At 41.7% G+C, this 13,090-nt stretch overlaps 1 protein-coding gene across 3 annotated transcripts in view; it reads right to left on the bottom strand.

Moving 5' to 3' along the window:
* Positions 1-1,390: 1,390 nt before the first annotated feature.
* Positions 1,391-13,090, bottom strand: part of LOC110521588 (neuroligin-1) — a 338,049-nt gene continuing 326,349 nt past the window's right edge. For all 3 annotated transcript variants that reach the window (XM_036968746.1, XM_036968744.1, XM_021599245.2), the window contains 2 exons: positions 7,753-8,542; positions 1,391-7,158 (listed from right to left, as the gene is read on the bottom strand). In XM_036968746.1, the coding sequence (XP_036824641.1) occupies positions 6,330-7,158; positions 7,753-8,542 (1,619 nt within the window). In that variant the 3' untranslated portion in view covers positions 1,391-6,329. The remainder of the gene's footprint in view (positions 7,159-7,752; positions 8,543-13,090) is intronic.

The following is a 13,090-nucleotide window of genomic DNA, read 5'->3' as shown; positions in this document are numbered from 1 at the left end:
GGGGCCGAATACTTTCACAAGGCACTGTAATAGACCAATAAGAAAGAAGTTCCAAACCTCTCTGCCAATAACTGCTAATTTTCAGTTTCCCCTCCCCACTCAAATCCACTCCCAGACAGTCCTAGAAACATTCTTGCTTGAGAAATTGCTCTTTGCTAAGAAGCAAGTTTTGTTTAGTTTTTACCATTTTAATTGAAAACAATCACAGTAAAGTACTTAATTATTACTTCAAAATGATGTGATATTGAGATAAAAACTGCTGCATTGGACCTTTCATAAGATCATACTGCATAAATACAGCAACGCAGGTTCAACTGAATTGACTTCATAGTCAAAGAAAGCCGAAGTTCACAAATAAGAGTAGTATATGATTCCTGCATGTGCCATATCAGGGTTGTTTGTAGTTGAATCACCAACATTGAAGTCCAGGTGGTCAAGATTCATGCAGACGTTCAAGTTCAAACTTAGGTCCTTACAATGATGAGTGAATGTTTGTATCAATCAATGCCTGTGTATATGTAATTAATGCCTGTGTGTGCTCATATACTCACCTTCGATCAAACACGTGTGTTCAGTTGTACTGTAGATAAAAAGAGGTGCCTCAACTTCTTAACTATAATTGCCTTACCCAAGGTTAAGCATTAGCATCCACATGTCCGGCAAGCATTAGCATCCACATGTCCGGCAAGCAACGGTGAGCAGTTCATGAATTCCAATTGAATTTAGCTCACATGAACAACGCTTATATACATTGTTGTCGAAAGAACAAATATAATGAATGATAAAACGACAGAGTCCTACTTGTTAGAAAATGTGTCTCATGTGTATCATATCCAGATAACATTTTGGAAAATGTAATGGACAGCAAGCATTTACAAAATATGTATGCAATATCATACACCAGATAATGCAGACTACGGGTTTGTAATATTAAGAGGCCAGGCGGTATAAGGTATACCTGTATGGATCAACTTACTGGAGTGGAGTTTTACAATGCTGTCTATAACGAGGATACAATGCTAAATGACTGAAAAGTTCTACAAATTGCACCTACCTCCCTGTCCGTTTTGTCCTAGTTTGATTGAGTTTACAACAATCAGAAAGTAGGAATCCCATTAAAACGACTTAGAATGTATGTATTTTCATCCTAGGGTCAAGCACTACTCATGAAAAACATTTAGAATTTAAAATATCTTCATAATGTCAAAAATGAGACAAATATTCTGATATATTTTGGCAATATTGCCCAGCCATAGTAATATTTGACCTCAACTATGTATGTGTAAGATTCCCCAAGTTAAAAATAGAAAGACTCTTCAGCACCAGTCAGAGTTGCTGTGTTGGAATAATGTATAAGGCAGGTACATCAGAACACAGGAGGACAATAGTCTGAGCAAGTTAAAAAATAAGATAATATTTATTAATGATATTGAAAATGCTCATGAAAGCCATGGATGTCCACACACAAACTTAAGTCACTGAAGGCAAACAGAAGCCTTACCATTACAGATAAAATGGTTTGGGTTGGAGGAGGCTGTTAACTTTATTTTGAAGGTTCCAAAGAAAACAAACCACAAATAATGCAAAGTACATTGTCTATTGGCAGAGTCAGTTACACAGGGTCACATAGAAGTGTATGTTTATTTGTAGTGACTCCCATGTACTCCAAAATGGGGGGTGACATGATCGAAGTGTAGATGATTTGCTGTTGAACATCCATTTGTAGCCAACAATTCAAACATAAATGTGATGCTAGTTACCTACCCACAGTCATTCAAATCTGAAACATACATAAGGATTAGTATAGGTCAACTCTTCGGTATGGTTTTCCCGACTCTCAGAGCATATTGCATTGCACTTTTGACAGGATAATCAACCTATTTCACAAAATATGCTGCTGCACTATAGGTAGAACAAAGTTACGCAACAGTTTTATAAAACATTGCTTAAGTACATAGCAATTATCTAATGTTATAAAAGGCTTGCAAGAAATGGCCCTGGGATGAATGAGATAGATCGAACAGTGCATGTAAATGAAAGACTGGTTATCAGAGGCAAAAGTGTTTGATGTTGTGAAATACTCCATAATGGGAAATGGCGAACCCTTATCAAACAGGATTTGAGCTGCTCTTTGGCAGGAGCATCTGTGCCCTTGGTTAAAACCGCACACGGTAAACAGCTCTGTGTTTATTCCCCTCAGTCTCAAGGCAGAATCTCTCGCCTGCTCTCAAATGTCGAAGTCAGGTGGGGAAATAATTGGTTTTTAATCGTTGCCAACAAGTAAAATGTCACCATTTCCAAAGTGGACGAGTCTAGATTCATTTCTGATTAGCATGAAAGGGAATGCCAAATATGCTTGTGATTTTTACAGACAAGAGGAAAATATAGCATTGACACCTCCATGACACAGCCCCAACAGACCACAGAAAGCACAGCAGTAAAAATCCATTAAATTACTTATCTTTCATCTCTGTCACTTAACAACAACAACTGAACCGGTCAAAACCTGCGTGTCAAATTTCTGAGATTCTGTTTTAAGTCTAGGACACATCAACACGAAGTCCTATATACTGTAGCCCTAGCAAAGGAAACCAACAGTGTGTGACAGACCACCTGACAAGTGACTGACCACATGGTTGCTTGAAGTTCAGTTCTGTCAAGCATTCTTTAACTGTGAGTGTCTACTCTACAATCAAATCAGACTATTGACCAAACATAACGGGTAAATAAAGAGTTGCAGCACTGCTAATTCAGCTTATTAAAATAATTTATTGTGCTCCAGAAAAGTAATTACTATTTTAACCAGAAAGAAAGTGACAAATCTACAATACAACTGAAATACCCACTCACATAGCGCCCTTCTCACAGACATTTTGAAAGAGCGAACAGCCTTTTACAGATCTTAAAAGATCTTCATCGATCTCAAAGATGTAGTGTAGCATTTTTTTGAAAATGGCACTCTTCGCATTACATTCATTCACAATTCTTGACCCTCCTCTGTCCAGGACTGGGTAACACAGGTAAGGCCTGAGCCACATCGTCACATTATAGTTTGAGGTATAACCCTTCTTTCTCTCGCATTCTGGAAGTCCTGCATGCAAATTTGGAGGGAAAGCCCTTATAGCTCTCCTTCACCACTGGCTCATAACATTTTAAAAAGGTCCAGTGCAGCCATTTTTATCTCAATATCAAATAATTGATGGGTAACAATTAAAAGTACCTTACTGTGATTTTGACCATTTTAATTGAACACAAAGAAACAAAAATAGCTTCTTAGCAATTTCCCAAGCAAGATAAACTGCCTGGGAGTGGTCTGAGTGGGAAGGGGAACACTGAAAACTAGCTGGTATTTGGCAGAGATGTTTTGAACCCTATTTCTTATTGGTTTATTAATAATTTACTGCCTGGATATGTTACCAGGCGGGCCAAAACTCTATCCCACCAAAACAGGCTGACATTGCAGGCGGTCTTTTAAAACAGCTCTTACACTAAAAGGGCATTATCATAATTCTCACAATTTCACATTATTAATATAACCTACATAGGAAACCCCGTTTTTGACTGCACTGGGCCTTTAACACCACTCTGAGGGAGCATGGTGGAGAAAGAGTATAGTGAGCAGCAACTATCCATATCCATACCTGCAGTAATTGAATATAGGGGATGTGCAGAATCAGCCTTTTTGGGAGGGAAGGAGGTAGGGAGAGGAGGGTAGTACCGGTTGTCCCATTTCTAACTCTGTTTCCAATCCTCCCCGGTAGGGTACGTAGTGGTGAAGGGGGGGGGGGGGGGGGGGGGGTCCATGGGAACATCCTGTTGAGGACTGGCTCTGTGTCAGAGGTTTTGTGTTATTCAGAAACAGAGCACAGTTTTCTCCCCACACCTCTTAATCCCCAATCATTCATCCTGCGTGGTAGAGTGAGTGCTTCTGTGGCATTCGCCTCTCCTGCCAACTCTCCAATGTTGTTCTCCAATTACTTGATCATTTGTCCGTAGTGCAATTACATGTTTAATTCGCTGGGCGTTTCTCTCCCCCTGTGTCATTTCTCCAGTAAGGAGCATTGTTTAGAGGTCACACCACTGCAATACAGGCTGATGAAATTGCTTGCGTTTTAGTTTTGGGCAATGTGGACTATAATTTACCTTCACCTCCCCCAGAAAAGCTATACCTTGTCTACGTCCCATTGTATGTTCTTACTTTGATGGACTGTAGAGCAACTGTCTCCCCTCAGCAGACGCATTATATCCAGCCTTTATTGACAGGAAAATGGGAGGACAAGTGTTTTTCTTACTACTTTGTCTTACTTATGTGTCGCCTCTTACTACTGTATGTGCCGTCTTCACTCTCTGCTTGAGTACAGTGGGGCTTTTGACTGTTTAGAGAACTATTTTCCCCTCAGCGGCTTCCTCCTTTAAGCTATTCACTCTGGTATGTATTTGTATAACACATTGTTACTCCCCTGTTCTGCGACAGCTGGCAGAGGGAAGTTGCACTCTGGCATTGTGAGGGGAGGAACATTCACTATGGGCTGCCTAGAGGTTAGCGGGACAGTCATGGTAACACGCTGACAGTCTTGTACAATGTGACACCAAGGCGTGTGTTCACGAATAAACCATGCTACAGAACAACAAGAACTAAATCTGAGACAATACAGTACAGCATCATCAGTAGAAAATAAAAAAGAACAGAACAGAAGCAAATGGAAATTACTCTGTGAGAGACAAGGGTGCTGGCTAGACGGTTCTAAGCAGTTCTACTGCAGTGAATCTGCCTGAATGCTGTTTCCTCCCTGGAGGAGGTGTACCATGGGAGTTCCTGGAGCTCCTGTTCTCTCGCTCTCTCTCCACCCCGCCTCTCTTCCTCCTGCGGTTGGGTTGCAGGCACATCCAACATGTCAGCGGAGGGCATCCTCGCTTCAATTACACATTTATACGCATAAATCTTTAAACAGTGCTACGGAACATACTCTATGAAAGGATAATAGGGGGAAAGAAAATGTATGCAGTCAAGAGGTTCTACTATTCCCTAGCCTTCACCTTCCCTTCTTCATGGCCCTGGGCACACTTTGTGTTTAGGGATCATTCATACGGAAAACAAAAATAATTAACAGTGCAGGTAATTACTTTTCTACGTTAAAGTTTCCTTGAACTAGTCAAGAGCAGTGATAAGTAACCTAATAAGTAATAGCAAATAACATTGATCAAAAGAGTACAATGAAACGTCCCTCCATCGGGATCCCAAACAGCGAGTGATTCACCACTATCAAAAAGTTGTACCAACACACATTGTACAAAACTAGTCCTTATACCCATGTTCACTCAAGCTATTGTGTATGTACTGTAGTTACCGTAAGCCCACCCTCCCCTGCTGTCCCCAATTATGACCATGACCTTAACCCATGTGGGTTTGTGGGTTTGTAAGCCAATCAGAAGTGTTCCTTCAAACTATTCCAATGGGGCTGACATTATTTCTTAATTATGACTTAATCAGCAGAACAGCCATCAAGCAGATAAATTGTCATGCGCTTCGTGCTAAAAATATCCAGTATTCTTTGTCCTCCAGCTCTCGGTATAGACAGCACTTGTGTGATGAAGCTGTATCTGCCAGAAAGCCAGTGGATCCCTCCGTTTTTGTTCTGCTGGCAGATTTGCGGAATTGACGCCCAAGAATGACTTAAACAGCATTGGTGCTTTGTGTACATATCTAGATATGTAAAAAGGCTCTATACAATAAAACTGTTCCCCAAAAATAAATTTCTGAGAAGAATCCAAGACATTTTGAAAATGTTTACATTGTGCATAACCTTTAAGAGTTTTTCCCTCTCTCTCTAGATTGTTTTTGTAATATCTTACATTGCCTCTACTTGTAGAGTAACACATGCCTAAATTGGTTGCATCTCCCCTTGACTCCAGAAAGAGTACTCTACAGTTTGATGCCTCAGGAAAACAATATGTTTTCTTTCATTTACAAAGCGACCTGCTACTCCTCTGAAACTCCACTGAGGTTTTTTCTCTTTTCCAAGATAACAGGATCAAGCAATCGTTTATAAAATTCCAAAGTTGATATCTGTAGCTGGAAAAGTTCACCTTGTTCTGTTTCAATAACAGAAATAAAAAGTATCCTTCTCTTTGTTTATTTTTTCATTTGAAATATTTGTTTGACTTTTTTCTAATTTCTTCTTTTCTATCAAATGAAATTCTTCTCCCGTCCCAGCAAAATCCCTATTCCCTTAATATATTCACAGGAGTAGAAGTTATTCCACATCCGTTTGATCGGGCTGGGTGTGAGCTCTGGCATGTGCTGTGTGTTTCAGCGTCCATCCGTCCGGCTATACCCTGGTGGTGGAGTGTGAGTGTGGGTGGGGCAGGGTATGAGGCAGGGTGTTGTTTTGTGCACTACTGGGGAAGGTGTTGAAGTTGTGCAACGACTGGAGGCCCTGCATGGTGTTGGGGATCATGGTGATGGTGTTGGGGGTCATGAGGGGGATGTCGTCAGGTGAGCGGCGCATGGCTAGCGTGTAGTCTGGCGGGCAGGCAGTTCTCAGAACTACCTCGTGTGGATGCATGGCGTCGCACTCGTGGTCCAGGTCTGTGTGCTTCATCTGCAGGGACATGATCTCCTCCTCCTGTGTGTGCGCCAGGTCGTTGGTCGTGTTGCGCTGGGGGCTGCAGCGCCGGTGCACGTCGTGCCGCCGCTTATCCTTCTTGTAGTAGAGGGCAGCGAAGGCCAGGATGTTGAGGAAGAGCAGCGAGGCACCCACAGCGATGGTGACACTCAGCTCAGTGGAGTAGTCCCTCTGATCCACCAGGAAGGGCTGATTCTGACTGTCCTGAGTCTCGGTGGGGAAAGGCGTAGGGTTAGGCCTCTTGGTGTTGACAGGGATCTTCTTTGGTGACCTGGGCGTGACCTCCGGTGGGGGGACCTTGGTGGTGGTGGAGATGATCTGGGTGACCTCGTTTAGGCTGTGGAGGTGGGGCACCAGCTCCAGCCACAGGTTGACCTTGTTGGCCCGGTAGTGCTCCTTGACGCGGGGTTTCAGGCCGATGTGGAGGTACAGCTGGTCTTTCTGGTTGTAGCGAGTCCACGCCACCTCCTCGAAACGGTTAGGCTTAGTGTGGATGAACTTGGTATCCTGGGGGACTGGCTGGTTAGGGTCACTGGGGAAGGGAAAGACAGGAAAGACGGGACTTAGTATGAGCAAAGCACCACTACAAAGCATGAGGAATGGAGGCTCATTCCAGCAGAACGAGTACCATTTTCTGGGAATGGCATATGGAGCCAGTCAGAACACATCATAAACTGGCTTAACCATGCAAAGTGGAGGCATAAATCTCATTGGTGCCCTGTTTTATATGTCAATTTACTGTTATATATGTAGATCATTAGTATCTCGATGGTCCCTTTGGGCTCTTTGGCTGCTGAGGGAAAAAGCCATTGTCCCCCATTATGCTCCAAAAAACAATTACCTCCATGACTACATGCTTAAAGGCAAAGCAAAATATATATATATTTTTTTTTTCTATTGAGAATTCCACTATCCAGGCAACCATCATTTGTCATTAATTAACAGCATGTCTTTGAATATGGGATGGGACAATGACACTCATTGATATGCTGTCCAACATAAAACATAAAAATGTATAAAACATGGTATTCAATTCTTTAACTAGACAAAAATGTAACACACACACACACAAGCTTGCTGGCATAAACACATTACAGCTTAAAATAGGTTTCAGTACCACACATACCCAGTTTTGGCAAAATTAGTCCAGTAAGTCATCACCACAGCACTAAGCATGACGTCGTTCTTCGAGAAGTTACAGGGGAACAGTTCTGTGGGACCGATCATGGGCAGGCCAAACACATAGGGGATCTCGTCACCGTGGGCTGCGTCTGCCCACGGGGGCACCTGCTCTGTCTGGCAGTGGTGGTAGAAGGCGTAGAAGTATGTTGGTGACCCAAAGCTGGAGTGGAGATCTGCTGTGGCCACGGCCGGAGCCACCCATTGGTGGTCAGTGAACAGAGCTAGTAGGGTCTTCCTCCTGGTCTCTGGGTTGTGTTTATCAGCCCAGTCCGTGTACATGAACTTTATGGTCTCACGCAGAATGTCTTTGCCCTCCGGGTAACCGTACAGGTCGTCCACGAAGCTGGACACGGCATAGTCAAAATCATTGGCCTGGACGCCGTTCTCATTATCTACGATGAGCTCCACAAACTTCAGGCCCTCGCCCTGGTTGACGCCCAGCATGATGTCATAGTTGAGGAACTCGCCCTGCTCCATGAGGATCTGGGGGTCGTCTGGGATCACATCTCCATCTATGACAGGCCCGAAGGCGATATGGTACCTGGCTGGCTGGATGTCCTGGTCCACCAGCTCCTTGTAGTGCTTCTTTTGCAGACACTCCACCAGGTCCACCGTTTCCTTCAGATTGCAGCCCACCTTCTTGGCCAACATGCGAGCGTACTTAGCAGGCTGGAAGCTGACTGCCCAGCTGGACAACGCAGTGCCACTCTGTGCTATAGCTCTCTGGAAAAGTCCTGCAGAGAGACAAGATACAAGCCAACCAGAGTCAGACAACACCTCATAATGGAGCATCACAATGCATCACACTGGGAAATGTTGTTGCCTGCTTTCCCCCAGAGTATGATAGAAAACAGACTATTCTTTTAGGGATACTATGGTTGGTGCATGGGCTTTTATGTGTCTTAATCATGGGTCCTATCATTGTAAGTCATTGATGATGCATGCTGTGATAAAATAATTGCCCAAAGTAATACTCTACTCTCTCTCTACATGACCTGCCACTCAGGAGGAAATGCCACTGAAACTGTCATTACTAAACATATCCAAACACAGCATGATGTGTACTCACACTAAAATCTAAATGTGCACTTGTAGAGTTATGTGCACTTGAAGAGCGATTAAATTTGCTGGCAATAGACGTAACTCTCCTCACAACCTTGAAAATGTAAAAGTCAATTTGTCAAGCTTAGTTTATTGTGCAATTCCTGGGAGAGCACAGAGAGACATTGTCTCTTGTCTTGACAGACATCTGCATTGTTAACAGAGATTACTGCTTTACAAACAGTCAGACTTCTATTTCAGGGTTTGTTTGACAAGGTTTGTAGACAGACTTGTTACACAGTCACAATATCATAGGAATTGTCATGACACGTATTGTTAATTCTGATGTTTTATAAACAAGAAATAACCTCTTTTAAAGTACATGTATTTTTATCATTCTAATAACAAAGAAAACTTGCTTTAATTATCACATTTTCAAACATGTTGATATAAAATCTGTCTTTCGATCCAACCCACACAAAAAGATGGAAATGACAAAGTTGTAGGAGCAGGATTGATCATGCTGTGTCTGAAAAGTGTCATACTGTGGTATGAATATTAGTAGTTTTGGATTTAATTAATCTCTGAAGACAATAAGATTAGAGGGAGCAATACACTGACATGATAACATTGATTGGGGCTCCCCTAAGAACGTGGATTAGGAGGTGAGATAGCGATACAATCCAAATAAAGTGGGTCTGGCGATCAGGTATGGAATATTATTAGAGCCCATATATGGTCAGTGCTTTAGTCAACTTTAACCTTTTCCCTGAGAAGAGTTTTACACAAATTAAAGGTCCTAGAAAAACAGGGAAAATACAAATGTATATATCCAGCTGCTAGGAAGGAAGGGAAAAGTAAAGAAGCAGGATTGTCTACGGTTCTTTGTGGTTGTGAGGCAGAGTGGCATATGAAATGTGGGGACTATGGCAATTAAAATGTATACGTGAAGGATAGAGAGAGAGAGAGAGAATCAAAAGCACTTTACACAGGGGAAGATGTTTGGGGTTGGGGGTGCTGGGGGTACCAGTACTAGTCAAAAGTATAGACACATCTACTCATTCAAGAGTTTTTATTTATTTTCACTATTTTCTACATTGTAGAATAATAGCAAAGACATCAAAACTGTGGAATAACACATATGGAATCATGTAGTAACCGAAAAAGTGTTGAACAAATCAAAAAAAGATTTTAGATTCTTCAAAGTAGCCACCCTTTGCCTTGATGACAGCTTTGCGCACTCTTGGCATTCTCTTATTCACCAGCTTCACCTGGAATGCTTTTCCAACAGTCTTGAAGGAGTTCCCACATATGCTGAGCACTTGTTAACTGATTTTCTTTCACTCTGCGGTCCAACTCCTCCCAAACCATCTCAATTGGGTTGAGGTTTGGTGATTGTGGAGGCCAGGTCATCTGATGCAGCACTCCATCACTCTCCTTCTTGGTCAAATAGCCCTTACGCAGCCTGCAGGTGTGTTGGGTCATTGTCCTGTTGAGAAACAAATGATAGTCGCACTAAGCGCAAACCAGATGGGATGGTGTATCGCTGCCGAATGCTGTGGTAGCCATGCTGGTTAACTTCTTGGTGACAGGGGGCAGTATTTTCATGTCCGGATGAAATGCATGCACAAATTCTACTGCCTGCTACACATCTCCAGAAGATAAGATATGCATATTATTAGTAGATTTGGATAGAAAACACTCTGAAGTTTCTAAAACTGTTTGAATCATGTCTGTGAGTATAACAGAACTTATTTAGCAGGCGAAACCCAGAGGACAAACCATTCAGATTTTCTTTTTTGAGGTCACTCTCTTTTCATTAAGTTTTCATTGGGAATCCAGATTTCTAAGGGACCTTATTGCAGTTCCTGTGGCTTCAACTGGATGTCAACAGTCTTTAGAAATTGGTTGAGGTTATTCCTTTGTGTAATGAAGAAGTACGGCCATCTTGAACGAGGGTCACTTGAAGTGTACTGTTAGATAAGAAGCGCATGACCAGAAAGCTAGCTTCAGTTTGTTTTCCTCCTGGATTGAACACAGATCATCCCGTCTTCAATTTTGTCTATTTTTTACGTAAAAAAATACCTAAAGTTGTATTACAAAAGTGTTTAGATATTTTGTAGTCACATTGAGCAAGTTGGAACTGGTGTTTTTCTGGATCAAACGCACCAAATAAATGGACATTCCGTCGATATACAGTGGGGAGAACAAGTATTTGATACACTTCCCATTTTGCAGATTTTCCTACTTACAAAGTATGTAGAAGTCTGTAATTTTTATCATAGGTACACTTCAACTGTGTGAGACGGAATCTAAAACAAAAATCACATTGTATGATTTTTAAGTAATTAATTTGCATTTTATTGCATGACATAAGTATTTGATACATCAGAAAAGCAGAACTTAATATTTGGTACAGAAATATATAGTTTTGCAATTACAGAGATCATACGTTTCCTGTAGTTCTTGACCAGGTTTGCACACACTGCAGCAGTGATTTTTGCCCACTCCTCCATACAGACCTTCTCCAGATCCTTCAGGTTTTGGGGCTGTCGCTGGGCAATACGGACTTTCAGCTCCCTCCAAAGATTTTCTATTGGGTTCAGGTCTGGAGACTGGCTAGATTCTGTCTCTCACAGTTGAAGTGTACCTATGATAAAAATTGCACACATTTTGCAGGAAAACCTGCAAAATCGGCAGGGTATCAAATACTTGTTCTCCCCACTGTATATCGACGCAATTAATCGAACTAAAGGACCATTTGTGATGTTTATGGGACATATTGGAGTGCCAACAAAGGATGCTCGTCAAAGGTAAGGCATGAATTATATTTATATTTCTGCGTTTTGTGTCGTGCCTGCAGGGTTGAAATATGGTTTCTCTCTTTGTTTACGGAGGTGTTATCCTCAGATAATAGCATTGTTTGCTTTCACCGAAAAGCCTTTTTGAAATCTGACATGTTGGCTGGGTTCACAACAAGTGTAGCTTTAATTTGCTATATTGCATGTGTGATTTAATGAAAGTTTGATTTTTATAGTAATTTATTTGAATTTGGCACCCAGAGAGGTTAAGTGTGCATTGAGTTCTAAAAAAAACAGTGTCACCAGCAAAGCAACCCCACCCCATAACACCTCCTCCTCCATGCTTCCCGGTGGGAACCACACATGCAGAGATCCTCCGTTCACCTACTCTGCGTCTCACAAAGACATGGCGGTTGGAACCAAAAATCTCAAATTTGGACTCATCAGACCAAAGGACAGATTTCCACCGGTCTAATGTCTATTGCTCGTGGTTCCTGGCCCAAGCAATACTCTTATTATTATTAGTGTCCTTTAGTAGTCGTTTCTTTGCAGCAGGTCGACCATGAAGGCCTAATTCTTGCAGTCTCCTCTGAACAGTTGATGTTGAAATGTGTTTGCTACTTGAACTATGTGAAGCATTTATTTGGACTGTAATTTCTGAGGCTGATAACTCTAATGAACTTATTCTCTGCAGCAGAGGTAACTCTGTGTCTTCCATTCCTGTGGAGGTCCTCATGAGAGCCAGTTTCATCATAGCGCTTGATGGTTTTTGTGACTGCACATGTTAGAAATGTTCAAAGTTCTTAAAATGCTCCATACTGACTGACCTTCATGTCTTAAAGAAATGATGGACTGTCATTTCTCTTAGCTTATTTGAGCTGTTCTTGCCATAATATGTACTTCTGTATACCACCCATACCTTGTCACAACACAACTGATTGGCTCAAATGCAATAAGAAGGAAAGAAATTCCACAAATTAACTTCTAACAAGGCACACCTATTAATTGAAATACATTCCAGGTAACTACCTCATGAAGCTGGTTGAGACAATGCCAAGAGTGTGCAAAGCTGTCATCAAGGCAAAGGGTGGCTATTTTGAAGACTCTAAAATCTAAAAAATATTTTGATATGTTGAACACTTTTTTTGATTACAACATGATTCCATATGTGTATTACATAGTGGTGATGTCTTCACTATTATTCTACAATGTAGAAAACAGCAAAAATAAAGAAAACAACTGAAATTAGTAGGTGTGTCCAAACTTTTGACTGGTACTGTATATATGTTTTTATTGTGATGTTTCAGGGGGTGCTGCAGCACCCTCAGCACCCCTACTTCCTGTGGCTATGTATACAGCCATTCGAGAACAAAATACTCTCATCAACTTAAATCACACAGGTGGCATGCGACACTGAAAATGGAAAAAGTTGCAACCTCT

The sequence above is a fragment of the Oncorhynchus mykiss genome, chromosome 30 (assembly GCF_013265735.2).
Source record: "Oncorhynchus mykiss isolate Arlee chromosome 30, USDA_OmykA_1.1, whole genome shotgun sequence".
Lineage (NCBI taxonomy): Eukaryota > Metazoa > Chordata > Actinopteri > Salmoniformes > Salmonidae > Oncorhynchus > Oncorhynchus mykiss.
This window is presented reverse-complemented; position numbering and strand designations above follow the sequence as displayed.